The 12813-nt window shown below is 39.2% G+C and overlaps 2 protein-coding genes across 2 annotated transcripts in view; one reads left to right on the top strand and one right to left on the bottom strand.

Moving 5' to 3' along the window:
* chpfa (chondroitin polymerizing factor a) overlaps positions 1 to 4404 on the top strand; it is a 6249-nt gene extending 1845 nt beyond the window's left edge. The window contains exons 2-4 of the mRNA XM_020621195.1: positions 413 to 977; positions 2314 to 2496; positions 2673 to 4404. Coding sequence (XP_020476851.1) covers positions 413 to 977; positions 2314 to 2496; positions 2673 to 3935 — 2011 coding nt within the window. The 3' untranslated portion in view covers positions 3936 to 4404. The remainder of the gene's footprint in view (positions 1 to 412; positions 978 to 2313; positions 2497 to 2672) is intronic.
* A 2997-nt stretch (positions 4405 to 7401) lies between these two features.
* Positions 7402 to 12813, bottom strand: part of asic4a (acid-sensing (proton-gated) ion channel family member 4a) — a 77995-nt gene continuing 72583 nt past the window's right edge. The window contains exon 10 of the mRNA XM_020621182.1: positions 7402 to 11206. Within this exon, the coding sequence (XP_020476838.1) occupies positions 11075 to 11206 (132 nt within the window). The 3' untranslated portion in view covers positions 7402 to 11074. The remainder of the gene's footprint in view (positions 11207 to 12813) is intronic.

Genomic DNA, 12813 nt, shown 5'->3' with positions numbered 1-12813 from the left:
CGTTAGTTTGTGTGTTTACCGTCCTGGTCTCCTTAGTCATCACTGCCCTTCCCTTGTATGTATTATGGACCCTGTTATGTTGTCATGTTGTTTTTATTCCATTAAACCACCTTTTTTGTACTAGCACCTGAGTCAGCCATCTTGAGTCCAACCCAGTTCTCCCTCACCCTCCAGGTGAGGGGGACTAAACCTTAACAGATCCAGAATGTCTGTCTTTTATAAACTATTCCTATTGATATCAGATCATTTAATAAACTAAACATGGGTGTTACAGAATGGCTGAAATAATGGTGTTTGGTGTGTCAATAAGCTGAAGAATTTTCTAGTGCAGGCTAAAGTTTGTCTTCAAGTTCTTTTGTGTTACATTGTTTTTCAAAGCCACATTTAATCAGTAGCTGTTTGTCTTTTTCAGGGCTAAATACATAAGCACAGAGTTGGGTATGCGAGAGCGTCTGTTTGTCGGGGTCCTTACATCCAGAAACACAATTAACACCCTGGGCGTAGCTGTCAATCGCACCATTAGCCATCACCTGGACTGCGTGATCTTCTTCACTGGCATGCACAATCGCAGAGTCCCTCATGGCATGTTTGTGGTCTCTCATGGAGACGAGAGAGACATTTGGAACATGTTTCAGACCATCAGATATATTTTAGACCATTACATCAATGAATATGACTGGTTCTACTTCGTCCAAGATGACACCTACACAGAAGCTGATAGGATCAAAGCACTGGTGGATCACCTGAGCATGGATCAAGAGCTTTATATAGGCAGTCCTGAGGAATTCATAGGTGGGGAGATGGAAGGGAAGTATTGCTATGGAGGGTTTGGGTACCTCCTGTCACGTGCCTTGCTCCTGCGACTCCAGCCCTTCCTGGAAAACTGCAGGAATGACATCCTGAGCGCCAGGCCTGATGAGTGGCTCGGGAGATGCATCATTGATTACACCAAGACAAATTGTGTCAGTGAATATGAGGTTGGTTCCGTGTATTCTTCAGCATACAGCTCTGTTTTCCATCTGTACTAAGACATTTTATAAGCTGTTTCTTGACTTTTTAATGTTTCATAAATTAAAGAAAAGAAAGCAGCTTATAGTTAAAATGATTGAGGGGCTTCAAAGACTGCCATTCAGAACAGTTCTGTGGCAGCTTATAGCAGGGTTTTCCAGAAAAACAAAACTGTCATGGCAGAAATCATGCTTTGCCTCTGGGACAGCATTTAAAAGTGACAGACAGCGATATAAAATGGTAATTGCCATTCTACAGAGTGGTATTTATATTAGAGAGTAGCTTGCTAATCCCCTTTAGCCTTTAGTTTTTTTTTCTTCATGGCTCCAGCAGCAACATGTAGGTAAACAGTCAAGCAGAGCATTGCTGAGTTCAGCCTTCAATGGAGTGAAAATCCTCTGTAGGTCAACATGTTCTGCTCCTGTAATGGCATTAGCATTTAAGGTCAAACAAACTATGTGGAGCCTTGATCTGTCCCGGTACCCTATGAGGCAATTATTTGTTGCATTAAGTACAGTTTGCTTCCCTCATGCTAAAGTTTGTAGTCTTTTTTTTTTTTAAATTTTATCACACATTAATAAACTATAACAAAATGCTCCTTTACTATTCATATACTGTAATGTACATAAAGGCATACATTTTGTTGTTGACTTTGTAGATTTTGTGGTGTGTTTAGTTTCCATTTAGTCCTCTTTGGTCATGACCCAGAGGAGCAGACCATCGTGTTTCGCATTTGAGAGTGAGCTGCACGGTTAACTGAAGTGCCCCGAGCCAGAAGAATTCCAGCAAAGCCACCAAGATAAGAGGGAGAAGCAGGGGGAAGTGAAAAGGGTGAAGAAAACAGCTTGAACACAGAGCCAGGCATCAATTTGTCTGGTTAGAGAGTACAAGGATGACAATTAGGAACGGATAGTGCTTCACTGTCAACTACAGGGTGTAGGCTGTTTGCAAACATTTGCAGCAGAGTGGCATCGCTGCCTTGTTAAGTAGTGTCTCAGTTCTTTGTTCTTTTAGCTTCATCAAATTGGATTCACTTTTTTAAATACCAAATTCCCAGAACAAATCTAAGTTGTTCCTGAAAATGGCTGAATTTCGTCAGTTAAAAGTTGTAATATAACAATAGTTTTCTGTTCTTAATGAAATAAACAGCATTTTTGTAGTGGAACAAGATGCTGCCTGGATAGTGTATAATATATCGTTGAATGGAAGTAGTGCAGCATAATAAGTAAGATGGGAATAACAGGCATGGTTCTGTTCTGCCAGATTTGAGATGATTAATGAAAAGGCCGCACTGTTTCTTCTCAGGGGCTTCAATACCACCATTATGAACTGGGAAAAAAGTCGGATCTAAGTAAGGAACAGAGTGAACAGTTCAAGAAGGCTCTTACAGTCCATCCAGTGTCTGACCCTGAACAGATGTATCAGCTGCACAGATACTTCACAGAGATTGAACTCCAGAAGACCTATGATGAAATTGCTAAGTTGCAGGTAAGCTAATTTTCAGGTGTTACAAATCCCTTGTCTTTTAGTCAAAAATAAAAACCTGGCCTCTTTTAGCTTACTTCTATTATATGTTCAGAATATCACAATTCTAGTGTAGTGTTAGTTGTGTCAGTGGCAGGTTGATAACTGTATAGGTCTGAAAACATCTTGTGTTCCCACAGGCAGAAATAAAGAACGTGAGTGTGGTTGCTTTTGAAGGAAACCGAATCGCCCAGTGGCCAGTAGGGATCAATCCACCTTTTGAGCCCAAATCTCGGTTTGAAGTTCTGAAGTGGGAATACTTCACAGAGAAGGAAATTTATTCATGCATCGATGGCTCACCCAAGTGTGAGCTGCACGGCATTGACCGCATGGATGTGGCTGATGTCATTGACACAGCCATAGGAGAGCTGAACAAGAAGTACAGACCCATTTTACATATGAAGAAGCAGCAGTTGATTAATGGCTACAGGCGGTTTGACCCCACCAGGGGCATGGAGTACACCTTGGACCTTCAGCTGGAGGTGATTAACCAGAAAGGTCACAGCCGTTCCATCACCAAGAGGGTTCATCTGGTGCGACCTTTGAGCCAAACAGAGATCATCCCCATGCCCTATGTCACTGAAGCTACAAGGGTTCACATCATTATACCTCTTACTCGGCAGGACCAGAGCTTTGTTGATCATTTCCTTGAAGTTTTTGCCTCAAATGCCTTTGAAACGAGTGAAAATGCTATCCTGGCATTCTTGTTTATTTATGACCCAGTGGAGGCCCAGCAGGTTAATCAGAATGATATATTTGCTGGTGTGAAGGCTCAGATTAATTCTTATGAGCACAAATACCCCACAGTGAAAATCCCATGGATAAGTGTCAAGACGGAAACACCGTCCTCGATTAAGTTCATGGACATCATCTCGAAGAAGCACCCGGTTGACACACTGTTCTTCTTGGCTAATGTCAACACAAATATCAGTTCTGAATTTCTGAACCGCCGCCGCATGAATTCCATAAACAATTGGCAGGTGTTCTTCCCCATTCATTTCCAGAACTACAACCCGGATGTGGCTTATCCCAACCAGCCGCATCCTACCATAGTCGACCTGGTCAAGGATGCAGGCCATTTTGACCGCTGGGCATTTGAAGAAGTGTGTTTTTACAACTCGGATTACATGGCAACCCGCACACGGATGGCGGCGGACGTCCAGGAGAATGAGGACATTCTAGAGACAATGGACATCTATGACATATTTGTAAAGTATTCGGGTCTGCATGTATTCAGGGCAGTGGAACCAGCATTGCACCAGCAGTACCGCTACCAAGCCTGCAACCCACGACTCAGTGAAGACATCTATCACAGATGTGTTCAGAGTAACTTGGAAGGTCTCGGTTCTCGCTCCCAGCTGGCCATGCAGCTGTTTGAGCAAGAGCAAGGAAACAGCACTTGAAAATACCCGTGAAAGATTTGCTCCTGCATGTTTTTAAATAGATATTAAAAGGTGTGCGTTTGTTGGAACCAATGTATGGGGCTGTAGTTACAAACTGTGTCTGACACTGTTTGATATTCTCCTTCTTCCACTTTACATCGAGAAGTATTTGGTTTGTTACGAGTTTTTAGCTAGTTTGGATAAATGAATGCAGCTTTTTCCAAGTGAAACTTTTTTTTAACAGATGTTTACAGTACTTATCCATGGAGATGAGTATCTAGAACCAAATCTTATTGCTACGCTTACAATTGCGTTAAGCTACTTTTGACCACTAGAGGACAGTAACTCAAAGCAACAGATCTTTGAAGTACTGCTGGCTTTCCTGGTTGTTATAAATTAAGGTGTCCATCCAGCCTCTAGCAGACACAGGGCGATTTAGTCAGCCCACCATTTGGTGGAATTTTATGCTTAAATACATCGATCTGTACAATTTTGCATAGTCAGCCCACCATTTGGTGGAATTTTCTGCTTAAATACATCACTCTGTACAATTTTTGCGTACAATAGGCTTGATTGAACCAGTGTGCTGTTTACAGCAGCACATCGTTTTCTCTGAACGGTGGGGTGTTAAAGCAAGTGAACCAAAATGAGTTAGTCATTAAAAACTCTAGTGGGTTGTTGCTTTTCAGTGGGATCAGAAGTACTAGCAGCATTGTTCTCACATTTGAGAATGTGATTTGATTTAATATTGGTATCAAAGATATTTTTAAATAGAACTTCGACATATAATTCTAATAGATATGCATTATTTTATTGCACCACAGCTTGTCTGTCCCTTCACATAAGAGCAATGAAACATTGAGCTTTTGATATTTACTGATTTTGAGTACTTGTAGTACAAAAGTGCATCTTTGTATATGTGCCTTGACACTGATGTTTCATAATGCTGTTTTGAAAGTATCTTTGTTAATGCAGTTTTGCTGTTCACTTCTTCAGGTGATGCACACTCTATATTTTTCATTAGATTTTGGTATTGCTTCAGAATGAATAACAGTTTTGAATGGGTGGGAAATTATTTTCACTATTCTTTAAAGTCTGTTATATAGCTGGGAGAACTGATGTAGGTTGTTGAATAACTTCACATTTCTTTGTAGGTGGCTTGGAAATGTACTGATCCCAGCTATTCACAATTTATGTGCCTCAAAGCAGGGAATGGGTTCCTGGAAACTACGCAGTGTGGGTCTTCAGGTCATCATATATCTGAATTGAACATTTTCTTCTTGAAATCTTTTCCATTTTGCATGCAGGAGGCAAAGGAAAGTTGTGAATATTGGTGAACATCACCATAGTAAATGTCTGGAGTGTTTCACTTTCCTCACTGGAGTGATACTTTAAAACAGAATTTACTTACTGTAGAAAGGATCAAAATTAAGAATGTATGTCACGTTTTCCAAAGTCAACAAGTGTAGACGGATATGTTCCAGTCTTTTAGACTGTATTTTTAAAGATTTTGGAAGGTAGTGAATGGCGTCATTGTTCTCCATTTACTGAGTTGGCTGCCTTCCTGCAGTCACAGTGAAATCCAGTGGGAGGCCTCCTCTCCATTATTGAGTAGTGGTGAAACTAGTGGTACTTGACACCAGAAAGTTATTAGTAGATTATATTGTGCAATATTACATATAACACAACTGGACAGATGTCTGATGGAGGACACGACTTTTAATTTCAAAGGCATTTGCTGCAAGTACAGTAGTCTGTATACTACAATACTGCTCATTACATTACATAACTTACCAAATGCTGTTTAATGGTAAGTAAATACACTGTAATCTCTTTTGACAAGAGCTTTAATGTGTTTTGCTGACACTGTCATCAAATGTACTTTGAAATACACAAGATTAAGGCTCTAAGTTCTTTTTATATTGAAAACTCTACATCTACAGTGGAGTGTTTGCTGTATTTTCTGCCATATGAACACAGACCATAGAGGTCAGTTCTTGTTGACCTTTTGCATTCATTTTATAGCGCATGTCTTTCCTGACTTGCAGTCTTTTGCTGTGACTATGCTCCAGCTAACATAGTATGAATGTTTTCCTTGATTTTTTTTGAAGAGTATGACACTAATAATGTGCAGAATTAAAACCAAATCTTCCAAAAACCACTGTGAAAGATGGATGGCTGAGAATACAGTATGAAGTTGTGGCAGATTAATCGCCCCACTTTGTTAATACAGCCACCAGCACTGAGCAAAGTCCCTCAGTATTTCGTCCACAACTTATTTATCTATCACTTTTTCATGATTTATGCAGATTTAAATATTTCTGCAACAGAGGCTTTCATGACATTCTCTGTACATGTATAAATATTTTATAGACAATTTTTTAAGCCTTTTTTTAGCTTTACACAGCAATCGATTTATTTTATTATTTTTGGTGACAAGATCAAACATGCTGTACCTGTACTTTGTATTTTGTGCTTGAAGACTTTTTCAAATATGTATTTTAATTTTCAATTTAAATCAAGTAATTTGTTTCAAAAGGCAGCCATAGACTTATGTTTTTGATTTTCACCGATGTTTGGACCCACTGGTTTGCATTATTTTATGCATATGGGTATTTAGTATGACCAAAGCAATGGATTTTAATTGATGCTCAGAACATTTGTATACTATAATTCCTAATGAACTGTGAATTGTAATAATTTTAAAATAAAGAATATTTGAATATAAAGACATCCTCCTTTTGTTGTATTTGTTTTATAAGATAAAAGAGTAAGTTCTGTATTGCAGTTACAACATCCAGCTTGTCCTTTAGGTGTCAGCAGAAGAGCACGTTTACTGTCTACAGCAGGTCTTAGAGCTGTACTGGCTGCTGGTTGCTGAGGTGAGCAGCGTTACTGAACATTTATAAATCCAATTGCTAATATAGACAGTATAGTTACCTTACCTCATTCATTTTCCCAGCTTGTGCTCAGTGGGTCTGCAGTTAACATTCTTCCTCATGTTGGACCGGCTGGGTAAAAACAGGGAAAATGTTGAAACCTTAATTACAGCTTTAGTTATTTCAGGGATCCATATGCTCTACCCAGAGGCATGTGGTAAAACCATGTAAGTACAGAGCAGCTGGGAGTTAATTGTAAGTCGTTATTTTGCGCTTTGTTTTACGTTCAATTCCATGACTTTCTCCTCCCACACTGAGCCAGAGTTGTTTCAAGTATTCTAGAAACTGGTATGAGGAAAATTTTGCTTTTTTTCCACAACCATTTGGGTTCACATTGGACATTTGAAGCAAAATAACATGATTTTCTAAATAAGAAATTAAGAACTCACTTGTAGTAGGCATTCATGCTTCTTCAAATAGCCTGTGTTGTCCCACATTTCCCCACTTAACCTCTGAAATGCCTTCAGTCTTCTTGTAATCTTGTAAATACATTTTAATGACTTTTTAAAATGTTTGTCAGAGATGGAAAGGCTTTAAAATGGGTGGGAAAACAAATACATTTTGACTTTAAAGAAAAAAAAGACAACAGAGTTACAAAGTGAACTGGGGTCTGGATTTAGGAGGCACTTAATTTTATCTAAACTTTAATAGTCATGGTATTGACCATATTTAACATTTATAAAATGTGTCCTAACAGAGGAAATAATCACAAGATCACACTTCTGTACAAAATGTAAGCATCCCTTGTTGCTGCAGTGATGGTCCATGTCCATGTCCATGTCTGTGAGATATGGGATGAAATTTCTTCACATCAATTCCTGACAGTGCTTGTCTGCAATTTTTCTCTTCTCTGATGACCTTTCCGGCCTTAGCTAAAAAAAAAATCTACTGGGAAAAAAGAGATAAAACAGTGGATATTTGAAACAACATCGGTGGCTATTGGATTAAATTGATTTTCATGTATAATGTAATAAGCACACACAGGCTGAATGTCATGGTGCTATAAAAAGGTATAGACCCACAGAGCTCTGCAAGAAGGGAGCTCAGAATAGAGGGTCAAAGAATCTCAAGAATGTGAGCTACATGTTGTCAAGCAGGGAAGTTGTCCCATCTGCTGTGGATCTGCCGCCCACTGCTCAGTCCTGTGGCACCTCACATAGACTGTTGTTGTAAAGTCAACTCTTTTTAATCTGTTCTTCAATGCTTTGGGATACAGAATTAACCATCTTGCATTTTAGTGCAGGTAAACAGAGCATTTCAAGGGTAATGAACGTCTCTGCACAGATCCAGGCTTTACCACTGAAACAAAACTCTACCCTGATAATTCAGCCTTGTATTCATCTCAGCACACCAGCCCCTGTGTGACTTGTCTGAGGATAGCTACAATTATTGATGACAGAGGAGAAGATTGTTATGCATAGCCTGCACAGGATGCCATCAGAGACTGTGATTGGGAACCTTTTGAAAATGTCAGAGTGACACATGATTATGAATATTAAACAGCCATGTATAGCTCATGATTACTTGACAGGAGGAGGGGATTTGACAGATGGAGCACTGTGGAATCTCACTGTGAGCAAAAATGATGTACAGCAATATTGCGGCAACAGGATGCACTAATCAAATTAACAGGCACATTATGTTGCCATGCGTAAACATGATATCCTGTAATGTGAAGTACTTCATAAATTTCCCAGACAAACATTGAGTGCATTGTCTGCCACGCGTTTGTGCAATAACTCTAGAATTAGTCCAACAGCTTTTGTTCACACTTTGTATAAAAATCTATCTTGTGATTCTGCACATGAATCAGGTTGAGTTAGCTGTTATGCTGCACTTACTGTATCTTAACAAAGTCCAATATAAAAAGTGGATGATTGTACAACAGAAATTATACACACTTATGAAGCAACATTATACAGGTGAGCAGTTATCATCATTCTGAATACCTTCTCAGGGCTCTCAATGAAAAGGAACAATGAGCCAAACAAATATTTGCAAAAGACAAGTCTGATTGTATCGTAAACAACTTTAGATTGAAGCATAATGATGAAGGCAAAAGGATAAGAAAAAAAAAATTCTACAAAGCCCAGTTTACTCTTGATAGTTATGTAAATATTAATTTCAAGTTATGCTTAGTTACTAATTTGTCCAGCTAGTCTTCAGTACTAGCCAACTGATACTTAATAAGGATGAGGATAAATAAGGATAATCGCCTACTGTATAGCCATTTCTACTGCACAAAATCAGTGAAACATTTAGCCATCATCAAAAGTTCTACTTTGGTGTCCATAGTTTGCCTGTTTTGGGGAAAAGTTCCTGGAAATACATTTTGGCAAAACTATGAAGTGGTTCAAAGCCATTTTGGCCGCCATCTGGCTAGTACTGGTCCCAGCTGTTCCCTGGAGCAGGCATAAATGTGAAATACAATCAATTTATGCTCTACTTCTTCCACTGCTGTTTGTCTCAGAGCAAATTATATAACCCTTTTCCAGTAAAAATGAGGCTGTTGAACCAACAGGTTCATAAAATATCTGGTTATGGGAAGCCTGGTGTTACTGAAACAGGTTATGTTCACACAACAGACAAAGTTCTTCCATGCTAATGATAAATAATATTATGAATGAATCAATGGTCTCCATTTTCAATGCCACTTTGCTCACTTGTGCTCTTATAATCTGTGGCGATCTTTCAAATTTAAGTAAACCAGTAAGAAATTTCAGCCTCCATGTCACTGTTTGTTCACGTCGCTCTTCTCTGCAGCTCTGGAACCGGATTTATTGGATAAAAACCATAATACTGTCATAAAACTCTCTTCACTTTCTTGTTAACTATTTTGATTCCAAAAACACCTTTTCTATGGATCAGCTCAGCAGAGCCCATCAGTCTAATGTGCTCAGTCATGTGTGCAAAATATTAAAGTGACAATGCAAACACATACACACACACACACTGATGCCACACTGGAAATACACCTCTACAGTGGTTCTGACCCACAGCTGAATGAGATGACTTGGCCAAAAATTAAATTCTGTCTCTTATTGCTTATGTCAGCTGAAAGTTAAGATGCTAACAGAAGTAAAGAGTGAACGGTGGATAGGAAGAAAAATTTAAGTACAACCTTGTCATAACTGAAGACAATGTTTGTATTGTCTTGGAAAATGTTAAGATAACAACAAAACAGTTTGGTAAAAAGCAGGACATTTAAAAAGAAATAGACAATATGTGTGATCCTTACAGTCCACTCTCATACTGATGCGTGGCAGTCTAACATATCTGCAGATTTTAAGTGTACAGTAATTGCTATAATCGTGATCGCTATTGCCATATAAAAATCTTCTCTAAAATGTAGAAATAACTCGAATTATTATATTATCATTAAGTTATATATTAACTGAATATAAACAACAACCATTAAAACAGAACTTTTAGAACTTTCTCATTTTAAAGTTGGACTTTATCTACAAGTACAATGCTACGCTCTAACACCTTAACCACTACACAGTGTCTCGTGGAAAGATGCTGCTAGGTCTTCTAAGCCAAGGTCATACATTTCAGCCTAAATAATTCCCCTCATATTTTGGATGGATGGATGTAACATGAATAAGATTTACTTACTGAAGTTTTCTCATTTTGTATACAATATAGAACATATATTGATCATCTTTTAAATAATTACATAATTTATATTGTATAATGGCTTGATGTGGCACAGTGTGTTTTCCATGAAAAAAGAGGAACAGTTTGAGGAGAGGTAAATGGAGCGACATAAAAAGAAGAAAATCAGAGATGCTAGCCAAATAAATAAATCACATTTTTTCCTTTTTTTGGAGTATAAACTGAATCAAGGTGACATGCAGTCCTCCACTTGTTCCCTTGAAGTGATTATATAATGAAAATGGTCCTGAAATCATAAAGTGCCTGACTTCCCACGTGAAGCAGCACAAAGTGGAGAGGTGGCCCATCCAGGCAGAGAGAGAGAGAGAGAGAGAGAGAGAGAGAGAGAGAGAGAGAGAGAAAGAAAGAAAGCTGTCCAGTTTGTGCCTACATACCGTACGTACAAGTGGTTTGTTAGTAGCACAGGTTTGGTGTTTGACTTTGGCTGTAGCTTTTCACTGGTGACACCAAACAACCGACGGAAATGCCAAGGACCTGTTATTATTCTCAACACAGACAGCTCATATGTTTTGCTGTCACCAGGACTGGAAACGATGGTTGGCTCTAGCAAGCAAAATCCTCAAACACCCCATGGTGTCCGGTGTGATGGTGGGGAGGGTGAGGGTGGTGGTGGTTGGGGAGAATTGTGTTGGCGTATGCCCCCTCTGGGTGACTCCGTGTCATGTCATTGGGCTCCTGTTGGAGGTAGAAGATTCTTATTTGATTCAAAATAGATCAAAGCTTTATTTAAATGAATATTTCAACATTTGGGGACATACATGTTCAATTTCTGTGGAATGAGATCAATATCAACTTCATGTCTGTGCGTGAAGTACAGAGTTGGAGTCGGGTTGTGGTTAGCCTCGCTTAGCCACTCTCTGGCTCCTGCGCTTTTACTTTACAGACTGTGCTTCTCATCTGACTCTGAGAGGAAAACAAAATAGTGCCTTTCCCAAAATTATTTTTTTAAATACTTAATTTCAAATAATTTTGCAAAACAAATCTAGTGATACTGTACATTGTGTGTCTAAATGCAGGCTGCAGTGACATGGTCATTTTCTCAGTTGTAGTTAATTATTATTAATTCAGTGAAAAGACCAAGTTACAAATCAAGCTCCTCTCCTATGGAACCAACTCCCAGTCTCAGTTTGGGAGGCGGACACCCTCTCTACCTTTAAGATTAGGCTTAAGACGTTCCTTTTTGATAAAGCTTATAGTTAGGGCTGGATCAGGTGACCCTGAGCCTTCCCTTAGTTATGCTGCTATAGGCCTAGGCTGCTGGGGGGCCCATGATGCTCTGAGTTTCTCTCCCCTATCCTCTCCGCTCCTCTCCTCTCCTCTCTCTCCCTATGCTTCTATATGCCACCATTACACATTACTAACTTTGTGTCTCCTTTCTCCCGTAGTGTGTCCTCTCTCTCTCCCTGTACCTTTCTGCAGGTTGCCCTGGCCCTGGAGCTCTACGTCCCTGACAAGCAGTCCCCAGCCACATCGACCTGATCAGTGTTTGATTATTGTGTCTTGTTGCTTTTCTTCTTTTGTCTCTCCTCTATCCACTCACCCCAACCGGTCGAGGCAGAAGGCCGTCCACCAAGAGCCGGGGTCTGTCGGCGGTTTCTTCCGTTAAAGGGAGTTTTTCCTCCCCACTGTCACCAAGTGCTTGCTCAAGGGGGATTTGTTGGGTTTTCCCTATGTAATAATATTGATAACAGTAAGGTCTAGACCTTACTTTGTAAAGTGTCCTGAGATGACTTTTATTGTGATTTGGCGCTATACAAATAAGATTTGATTTGAAGCTCTTGGATCTTATCTGCTAAATGCACACAGTATAAGCTGGTGTCAGTAACACTTACACTCAACATATACAGGTTGCTAGTAGTTGACAGTAAATGAATTTTCATTGAATTGCTAATAGATTTTCCTACAGATAGCGGGACTTTCAGCCCTTATTCTGAACTGAGCTGGTGCGTACCTCTGAGCTGAACAATGAAATATGACGTTAGCCGGTCTTACATCATCCAAATTTCAACAGAACTGTAAGAACTGAATAATAATAAAATTGATTTTCTTTATGGTTTCCCTGGCTGATTGTTAAAAAAATTAAAACCCATAATTTTAGATTGTAGCATGAAATTGTGACCTAGTTGTGGTTTGGTGTGAGACAAGAAGTATGATGCTCAGAAAAAAGAAACTACAGAATAAAAGTTGTACAATACAACTCCCAGCTCCAGAGAAGACTAATTAGGAAGATTATACCTTCACTTATTTTAGTAGCAGAAAAATGTTAATTTGCTTTTTCCTCA

The sequence above is a fragment of the Monopterus albus genome, unplaced genomic scaffold (genome assembly GCF_001952655.1).
Source record: "Monopterus albus unplaced genomic scaffold, M_albus_1.0 scaffold254.1, whole genome shotgun sequence".
Taxonomy (NCBI): Eukaryota; Metazoa; Chordata; class Actinopteri; order Synbranchiformes; family Synbranchidae; genus Monopterus; species Monopterus albus.
The sequence above is the reverse complement of the archived record's forward strand: the minus strand, read 5'-3'. Positions and strand labels throughout refer to the sequence as shown.